This window comes from Thunnus maccoyii, chromosome 22 (assembly GCF_910596095.1).
Source record: "Thunnus maccoyii chromosome 22, fThuMac1.1, whole genome shotgun sequence".
NCBI classification, from domain to species: Eukaryota; Metazoa; Chordata; class Actinopteri; order Scombriformes; family Scombridae; genus Thunnus; species Thunnus maccoyii.
In genome coordinates, this window is record NC_056554.1 from 5,775,338 (window position 1) to 5,784,820 (window position 9,483).

The following is a 9,483-nucleotide window of genomic DNA, read 5'->3' on the forward strand; positions in this document are numbered from 1 at the left end:
TTCCTGCCCTGCAATTAATATGACAAAGCATATTCTAAACTCACACATCCAGTAGCTTCCTGAATCTGGTGGCAGCAGCAAACACAACATTCAGCTCCAGCTCTCTCTCTGATGCAGACCTGCAATTTTTCTTTTGTTTTTGGATGGGCTACATAGTTCAGGTCATCTGAGCTCACATTTTGTACATAAGAGTTCACACAGTCATGTGTTGTATCTTAGATGCTGTAGCTGAGTTTGTCAGGTATCATCCTTAAATCTGTGCATAATTAAAGTTTTTTTTAAAATGTCTTTCTTCCAAACAAGTAGGATAAATCTTGTAATTCAGTCACATTAAAGTTATAATACTATTGTTTTCTCCAATAACCATTCAATGTATTTCTATTCAGTCATGATCTCTCAGTATAGTAGTTATGCTTCACTCCTGCAGCTTCTACTGTTGTTGTGTATCAGAAGGTGCATTATTGCTCAAATACCAACAGAAAGATGAGAAAAAGGAATTAAAAGTTGGTCATAATTTTGTATCATTCAAGTTGTCATTTGTTATTGATTACTAGGACTGTTTTCTGCTCCTGTTATGAGATGTTGAGTCATTGAGGGATTTTCTTATGAATGTTAACAATCTCCTGTTTCCTGCCATTGTGTTTTTGATCCTAATGTTAATGCATTATAACAAGACTACCAGAAGACAAAACACAAGACAACAACAAAACATTTTCATCTTTGTGGATACAGAATACAGGTCACTGTTTCCAGTTAGTATTCTCTAACTGATATCTGAGAGTGAAACCAGAGACTAAATGACTAAAGACCAAATAGAGAGCCATGAATGTGTGCTGGCAAAAATTTGTTTGAGAGCAGATGTTGATGTAGCTTGTGAAGGTAAAGTGAGTTTGTGTAAAATAAAAGTGACTCATGGTGGATGTTTAAAAGTAGCATTTCTCTCTATCTTTGAATACAGCAAGGCCTTTGATGTCTGTGGAAGGTTTCACTGCTTTATTTGTAGCTTTGACTCTGGATATCTCTTGATTTTTACTTCATTTCAGCTCAGACCACACTGTGCTGTCTCTTCCTGTCAAACAAGTGATGTGTCACCCACCCTCCCTATCGTACTCTCTCTGTAACTAAGTTTGACCGTCATCAGTGTCCTTTCTGCTCTTTTAATTGTCACATTAAGATTGTAGACAGATGAAATAAGAAAGACAAAGACTTTGGCTTAGAAAAGAAAAAGAAAAACACAAGCATGAAAATACAAACTATTTTTTATTTTTGTGGTTGCTTGTATTCACCACCTACATGTGAGAACAACCACAGAATAATATGATAAAGCATCAGAGCTGCAGTTCCAGTTGCTTCCTGAGTCTATCTAGTGGCAGCATAAACAACATGAGTTTCCTCCTCTCTCTCTGCTGCTGGCCTCCTGCTTCTTATTGTTTTTGGAAGGAACCTCAGCACTGAAGAGTTCAGCTCATCTGAGCCCAAATACTGTAAATCAGAGAATTGGAGTCACATACTGTATCTCACACTGCAATCTCTGTTTTTTCAATGTCTTCAAGTGCTGCACCTTTTACCAACACAGTTCTTCAGAAGTCAGATAAAACAAAATGTAGTAGCAGTTTTATTTGGTGTGTTTTGTGGTTGTTGCTACATTGTGAAAGTAACACACTGGAGAAAATAGTACAGAGCTGAAGGCCATTCTTGCTGTGGTTGAGATGTCTCTTTTAGGTTGACACAGACAGTACTGTTTGTTACACTTGAAAGTGGCAGGATGGACGACTGAGAGCATAAATACATGTTACATGCTAAAAAAACACACCTGGATGTTAGCTGTAGACTATTTTCTTCCACGTACCACTATAGACACAGCGACATACTGTATGTACTGTGCATACAGTCTATATTAAGTCAACATTTAAAGCTTAAGTTTCTGTATTGATGTGCTGTAATAACATCTTTACAAGAGCGATATGAAATAAAACTCAGCACTAGAAAGAAGATGCAACTGTTATGCATCTTTTTTTCTGCCAAAGTGATGGTCTCCTGTCCACCAAACACACAAAAACACATAAAAACACAAGTGCAGATTCACATGAAAAAGCATCAGTTCCCCTCTGAAGAGCTTTTCTTGTTTCTTGAGTCTATCTGGTGGCAGCATACACAACATTTGGCTCCACCGCTCTTCTTTTTGCTTTTTGACAGAAAGTCACTGCTGCATAGTTCAGGTCATCAGAGCCCAGATTCTGTAAATAAAAGTATTTACAGTCAGTCACCTTAACAAGTGGAAATGAAGAGAAAAACAAAACAATGGCTGGACATGATCTTAAATTATAAAACAAATACAAGTAAATGATCAAACTTTACTTGTAAAGTAAATGATAAAACATGATTCACCTCACTCTGTTGTCGATTCTTTTCTTCATTAGCTGCCAAATGAAAGAGACAATGGATCTAATCAGTTAATTGACCGTCATTATTCTAAAACTTTACTGTTATTCTGTTTTTGGCAAAAATGAAATTTAGTATTCTTCCAAAATATTCACACAACTTTAAAGAATTTGTGAAAAAAAAACTATAAACCAAATACAAGATCGAAACATTACCTCTCTGAAGTTTTCTGTTTTTAACAACCAGACCAATGATGACCGTAGTGTGGAGAACAAACAGACTGCCCAAGATCACCAAGATCACACCCATCAGCTTTGTTGTTGCATCCGACTCTGCCACAAGAAAGATCTTTAATCAGACTGTTTCCCCTTTTCTAGCTAAAAATGACGAACATTAAAATGGACAAATGAATTTTGCACAATGAAATCTATAAGAGACTCTTACGTTTAGACTTTCTGCCAATGTCATCATATGATTCATCATCACTGCCTTTTAATGAAATGAAGATACATTTTATTTTTATTTTGCTTTAAGAATGTGCATCAATATCTTGTTTTGACAATAATTAAATAGCCACATATAGAAAGACATAAGAGAAGATTATACATTTCATAACATCTTACCTTCAACATTTAAATGTATGACACTTAAAAATGTCTGTCCGTTAATGTTAAATCCACAGAAATAAACCCCTGAGTCAGATAAATTCACCTCCTTAATGTTGAGAGAGACTGTGGAAATGTTGGAGCTCATTTGAAATTTTCCATTTTTAAATCCATCACAGTATTTAACAGCTTTAGAGCTGGTCATAGATGAGATACAGCTGGCTTTGGTTCTGTTGACCAGTCTGAACCAGGATGTTGTTGCTTGAACTTTGTAAATTGTGGTGCACTGCAGTGTGACGTTTTCACCAGACTGGACCTCCACAGTGTGAGACTCAGAAAGTGAGACAGAGATCCAGCCTGAAACACACAGCAGAGACAACAAGAGATTTAGTTGTTATAGGAAGAAAAACAAAACCTCTTAATAAATTGAATAATGAGCAAAAACCATTAAATTGTGGCAGCAATGAAGTTGAGAGAAATGTAGTGGCAGTACTTACTGATGCTGCAGAGAATGAAAGCTGTTATCAAGGTAAGGTTCATCATGGTGCGTATGATTGTAGCTCAGCAATGTGTGTAATCAAACTGTGCTCCAGGAAGGGTGCTCTCAACTTAAGAGGTGGGGCCATTTTTTCTTGCTCATACAGTTGCGTAAACTGTCCACGTGAATGCTTTCTGTAAAACGAGTGTTGATGCCAAATGATCGTCTGAACGGATACGAGATGGTTATCCTAAAGGTTATTTTAGCTACGTAGTGTTCAAACCAAAGTTAAAGAATGATAGACAGTCAGATGTTAAAGAGTTCCTGGTCACTCTGAACACCAGCGTGCAAGCTGCAGAATATGAGATAATAGTCTTCATGTGTAGAACAAAGTGCTTTATGTCTAGTTGCTCATCAGATACATTGAGGAAACAAACAGGCCCAGATAGAAACAACATAAAGACAAGTGGAATTTAAAATCATCTGATGAATGAAAGATGCAGGTTTTATTAACCACTTTTGTTGACGTGTCTGTATTAGAAGCTTTAATTAACATTCTTACTTTTTGTAAGTGAGGAACTTGCAGTTTTCTTTATGTTTACAGCTGCAGACAGTTGACTTGAGTGCTTTACAATACAGATGCTGGTCATGTGTTGTGATTTACTTAATTTTTAAAAACTTATACGCTCTAGTGAGTGGATGTGAAGATCTGTGATTCCATTACATACTCATACATATTCACAGCAGTAGATCACTTCGCTGAGCCTCAATAGTTATTCATAAACCTTTGTTTGACTAGTTTATTTCTGAACCCGCCCATCACACGCCGCGCCACCCACCACTACAAGTAAGTTCTCAACCTGTAGGAAACACTGTACATGTTGAAGACATGACAGATCACAGCAAAGACCCAGCAGATGCAGCTCCTGTCCATCTTCACTGTGATCTGTACTCAGTCTTCCTCAACGCAGCTGCCAACATGTTTCTTGAAAATATCAACGACTCGTTACTTATTACTCATTGAAATGGTAATCACATTACTTTTGTACCTTCTCAACAGTAGAAAGAAATGACTTATATTACAGTTTACAACTGCTTATATGGATCAAAAAGCTCAGGACAGAATCATTCCTATACAAATGCTGGTTAAAACATTCATGAATGTGGGAACTGTTGCAAGGTGAATTAAAAAAATCATATGCCAATTATCAGAACTTTATTTCAGATACCTGGAAAAAGAGGGACGAGTGTTTAACCAGTTCCTCCACATGGTACCTGAGAAAAACTTGATGCTGCCAGTCTTCCTTTGAATTTGATGTACCAAATGAATCACTGTGTCACGCACACCTGACATGCACCTTGTCTTGAGAGGATCTGTGTGCATTGATTGAAAAAAAAAATGCAATTTGTATTTTCTGTACCTGGACAGGTCTTAATCTATCTGGACAGGTCTTAATCTATCTGGGCAGGTCTTAATCTATCTGGACAGGCTGCCCAAGTAGAGAGAAACACTGATGTACAGTCTGGAGCAGAGTGAATGTTTTCACATGAGGCTGTCAGTGTCAAACTGTGTCACAAGTTGCTTATAGATCATGTGAAGATAAATCAGTGGTGCAAGTTTGTCAGAAGTGTTAAGATACATATACAGATATGTCACTAATACAGACAGGGCTGTTTGTCACCACAGTGTAAAGTGCAACAAGGGGAAGGTGGGAACCACATATAATTATATTTATAAATACAACCTTTTAAAATACATATTTGAATTCAGACATTTAGTACATCAACATCAGTTTAAATATCCAGTTTTCACTTTGATGGTTGTAAGTTTTACAAAAAGGTTTTTATAAATGTTCTGTAGAAGCTGATCATTTAGTCTACTTGACAGCAGAAAGTCACACAGTTAACTACACAGTTAACTACACAGTTAAATACACAGTTAACTACACAGTTAACTACACAGTTTTGACTGAACAGGTCTCTTGACTTTCAGGTCAGTTGTGCTCTGACCACACTGTGCTGTCTCTTCCTGTCAAACAAGTGATGTGTCACCCACCCTCCCTATCGTACTCTCTCTGTAACTAAGTTTGACCGTCATCAGTGTCCTTTCTGCTCTTTTAATTGTCACATTAAGATTGTAGACAGATGAAATAAGAAAGACAAAGACTTTGGCTTAGAAAAGAAAAAGAAAAACACAAGCATGAAAATACAAACTATTTTTTATTTTTGTGGTTGCTTGTATTCACCACCTACATGTGAGAACAACCACAGAATAATATGATAAAGCATCAGAGCTGCAGTTCCAGTTGCTTCCTGAGTCTATCTAGTGGCAGCATAAACAACATGAGTTTCCTCCTCTCTCTCTGCTGCTGGCCTTCTGCTTCTTATTGTTTTTGGAAGGAACCTCAGCACTGAAGAGTTCAGCTCATCTGAGCCCAAATACTGTAAATCAGAGAATTGGAGTCACATACTGTATCTCACACTGCAATCTCTGTTTTTTCAATGTCTTCAAGTGCTGCACCTTTTACCAACACAGTTCTTCAGAAGTCAGATAAAACAAAATGTAGTAGCAGTTTTATTTGGTGTGTTTTGTGGTTGTTGCTACATTGTGAAAGTAACACACTGGAGAAAATAGTACAGAGCTGAAGGCCATTCTTGCTGTGGTTGAGATGTCTCTTTTAGGTTGACACAGACAGTACTGTTTGTTACACTTGAAAGTGGCAGGATGGACGACTGAGAGCATAAATACATGTTACATGCTAAAAAAACACACCTGGATGTTAGCTGTAGACTATTTTCTTCCACGTACCACTATAGACACACTGACATACTGTATGTACTGTGCATACAGTCTATATTAAGTCAACATTTAAAGCTTAAGTTTCTGTATTGATGTACTGTAATAACATCTTTACAAGAGCGATATGAAATAAAACTCAGCACTAGAAAGAAGATGCAACTGTTATGCATCTTTTTTTCTGCCAAAGTGATGGTCTCCTGTCCACCAAACACACAAAAACACATAAAAACACAAGTGCAGATTCACGTGAAAAAGCATCAGTTCCCCTCTGAAGAGCTTTTCTTGTTTCTTGAGTCTATCTGGTGGCAGCATACACAACATTTGGCTCCACCGCTCTTCTTTTTGCTTTTTGACAGAAAGTCACTGCTGCATAGTTCAGGTCATCAGAGCCCAGATTCTGTAAATAAAAGTATTTACAGTCAGTCACCTTAACAAGTGGAAATGAAGAGAAAAACAAAACAATGGCTGGACATGATCTTAAATTATAAAACAAATACAAGTAAATGATCAAACTTTACTTGTAAAGTAAATGATAAAACATGATTCACCTCACTCTGTTGTTGATTCTTTTCTTCATTAGCTGCCAAATGAAAGAGACAATGGATCTAATCAGTTAATTGACCGTCATTATTCTAAAACTTTACTGTTATTCCGTTTTGGCAAACATGAAATTTAGTATTCTTCCAAAATATTTACACAACTTTAAAGAATTTGTGAAAAAAAACTATAAACCAAATACAAGATCGAAACATTACCTCTCTGAAGTTTTCTGTTTTTAACAACCAGACCAATGATGACCGTAGTGTGGAGAACAAACAGACTGCCCAAGATCACCAAGATCACACCCATCAGCTTTGTTGTTGCATCCGACTCTGCCACAAGAAAGATCTTTAATCAGACTGTTTCTCCTTTTCTAGCTAAAAATGACTAACATTAAAATGGACAAATGAATTTTGCACAATGAAATCTATAAGAGACTCTTACGTTTAGACTTTCTGTCAATGTCATCATATGATTCATCATCACTTTTAATGAAATGAAGATACATTTCATTTTTATTTAGTTTTAAAAATGTGCATCAATATCTTGTTCTGACAATAATTAAATAGCCACATATAGAAAGACATAAGAGAAGAATATACATTTCATAACATCTTACCTTCAACATTTAAATGTATGACACTTAAAAATGTCTGTCCGTTAAAGTTAAATCCACAGAAATAAACCCCTGAGTCAGATAAATCCACTTCCTTAATGTTGAGAGAGACTGTGGAAATGTTGGAGCTCATTTGAAATTTTCCATTTTGAAATCCATCACAGTATTTAACAGTTTCAGAGCTGGTCATAGTTGAGATACAGCTGGCTTTGGTTCTGTTGACCAGTCTGAACCAGGATATTGTTGCTTGAACTTTGTAAGTTTTGGTGCACTGCAGTGTGACTTCTTCACCAGACTGGACCTCCACAGTGTGAGACTCAGAAAGTGAGACAGAGATCCAGCCTGAAACACACAGCAGAGACAACAAGAGATTTAGTTGTTATAGGAAGAAAAACAAAACCTCTTAATAAATTGAATAATGAGCAAAAACCATTAAATTCTGGCAGCAATGAAGTTGAGAGAAATGTAGTGGCAGTACTTACTGATGCTGCAGAGAATGAAAGCTGTTATCAAGGTAAGGTTCATCATGGTGCGTATGATTGTAGCTCAGCAATGTGTGTAATCAAACTGTGCTCCAGGAAGGGTGCTCTCAACTTAAGAGGTGGGGCCATTTTTTCTTGCTCATACAGTTGCGTAAACTGTCCACATGAATGCTTTCTGTAAAACGAGTGTTGATGCCAAATGATCGTCTGAACGGATACGAGATGGTTATCCTAAAGGTTATTTTAGCTACGTAGTGTTCAAACCAAAGTTAAAGAATGATAGAATTTACACACACACCCCTCCCAAATCTGAACAAACCCCGTTGAAACCCAAATATAGCAACAGCTAGCCAGCTAAGGAGACACAATATACAGGTTTGGATTTACCCAAAGGTGTTTTCCTCCTTTCATTGAAAAGGCTGAAGCCACAGCAAAGCTAACACACCTGGAGCAATCTGTCTCTCTACTGAATGCACACAGACATTATGTTGATCCTCCATCCAATTCTTTGTAAGACAGCAATCCCACCTTCCTATGTAGGAGTAAAAAGAGCATCACTGGGATTAGTAACTGTGTCAATACTGAATTTAAAAACTGAATCCCTTACGTTACTTGTAAGAGATTTGAAACTACTCATTAATGAAAAATGTATCACATCAGTGTAATGTGCTCTGGTTGAAACATTCATCAAGAATGTTGTTGGATTTGTTCTGTGTCAGCTGTCAACTGATCTTTGTGTGACTCAATACTAGTAAAACCTCACAATATGTCAATAATGTGTATAGACCAGAGGCAGACTGAACACCACTGGATGTCATGTAGGCAGCTATACTGGAAACATCTACAATGTGGAGATGATGGGGCGGCTGTGGCTCAGGAGGTAGAGCGGGTCATCCACTAATGAGAAGATCGGCGGTTCGATTCCCGGCTCCTCCAGTCCACATGCCGATGTGTCCTTGGGCAAGATACTTGATGAACCTCTCAGTGTATGAATGTGTGTGAATGGTTAGTTTCTTCTGATGGGCAGGTTGGGACCTTGCATGGTAGCCCCTGTACCCATTCAGCTTATGAATGTGTGTGAATGGGTGAATGTGATTTGTAGTGTAAAAGCGCTTTGAGTGGTCGGAAGACTAGAAAGGTGCTATACAAGTACAGTCCATTTACCATTTACCATGATCAGCCGTCGTCCTCTAGAACCTCAACAGTGAGGCTCAGCTAAGTGATGTACTGCTGTGAATATGTATGTAATGGAATCACTGATCTTCACACACACTCACTAAAGCATATCATAGTAAAACAAGCTATTTTTGGAAGATGCTTAATAATTATGTCTCCATAAGCCGACAGCTTGACATATATATGAGGTATGAATGTGGGAACTGATGAAAGGTGAATTAAAAAAATCATATGCCAATAAGCAGAACTTTATTTCAGATATCTGGAAAAAGAGGGACGAGTGTTTAACCAGTTCCTCCACATGGTACCTGAGAAAAACTTAATGCTGCCAGTCTTCCTTTGAATTTGACGTACCAAATGAATCACTGTGTCACACACACCTGACATGCACCTTGTCTTGAGAG

The 9,483-nt window shown here is 37.4% G+C and overlaps 2 protein-coding genes across 3 annotated transcripts; both read right to left on the reverse strand.

Annotated features, from left to right (window-relative positions):
• Window positions 1-1,602: 1,602 nt before the first annotated feature.
• On the reverse strand, window positions 1,603-8,431 carry LOC121890061. 2 transcript variants are annotated; one of them, XM_042402321.1, is made up of 7 exons: window positions 8,349-8,431; window positions 3,485-3,659; window positions 3,006-3,344; window positions 2,827-2,871; window positions 2,598-2,714; window positions 2,389-2,420; window positions 1,603-2,237 (listed from the first exon to the last, which is right to left on the reverse strand). In XM_042402321.1, the coding sequence occupies exons 2-7, from the start codon at window positions 3,528-3,530 to the stop codon at window positions 2,136-2,138; spliced, it is 681 nt and encodes a 226-aa protein (XP_042258255.1). In that variant the 5' UTR covers window positions 3,531-3,659; window positions 8,349-8,431; the 3' UTR covers window positions 1,603-2,135. The 2 variants fall into 2 exon arrangements, with proteins under 2 accessions (XP_042258255.1, XP_042258256.1); XM_042402322.1 differs by lacking the exon at window positions 2,827-2,871.
• On the reverse strand, window positions 6,028-8,150 carry LOC121890070. The gene is made up of 5 exons (XM_042402337.1): window positions 7,904-8,150; window positions 7,425-7,763; window positions 7,021-7,137; window positions 6,814-6,845; window positions 6,028-6,662 (listed from the first exon to the last, which is right to left on the reverse strand). The coding sequence occupies exons 1-5, from the start codon at window positions 7,947-7,949 to the stop codon at window positions 6,561-6,563; spliced, it is 636 nt and encodes a 211-aa protein (XP_042258271.1). The 5' UTR covers window positions 7,950-8,150; the 3' UTR covers window positions 6,028-6,560.
• Window positions 8,432-9,483: the final 1,052 nt, after the last annotated feature.

What these genes read in the sequence shown, in the direction of transcription:
- LOC121890061 (XM_042402321.1), bottom strand. Translation starts at nt 3,530, where the DNA reads ATGATGAACCTTACCTTGATAACAGCTTTCATTCTCTGCAGCATCA. An exon ending in TTTCATTCTCTGCAGCATCA is followed by an intron (nt 3,345 to 3,484) that starts GTAAGTACTGCC and finishes TGTGTGTTTCAG; the next exon opens with GCTGGATCTCTGTCTCACTT. An exon ending in AAACAGAAAACTTCAGAGAG is followed by an intron (nt 2,421 to 2,597) that starts GTAATGTTTCGA and finishes TTCATTTGGCAG; the next exon opens with CTAATGAAGAAAAGAATCGA.
- LOC121890070 (XM_042402337.1), bottom strand. Translation starts at nt 7,949, where the DNA reads ATGATGAACCTTACCTTGATAACAGCTTTCATTCTCTGCAGCATCA. An exon ending in AAACAGAAAACTTCAGAGAG is followed by an intron (nt 6,846 to 7,020) that starts GTAATGTTTCGA and finishes TTCATTTGGCAG; the next exon opens with CTAATGAAGAAAAGAATCAA. An exon ending in AGAATCAACAACAGAGTGAG is followed by an intron (nt 6,663 to 6,813) that starts GTGAATCATGTT and finishes TTTTATTTACAG; the next exon opens with AATCTGGGCTCTGATGACCT.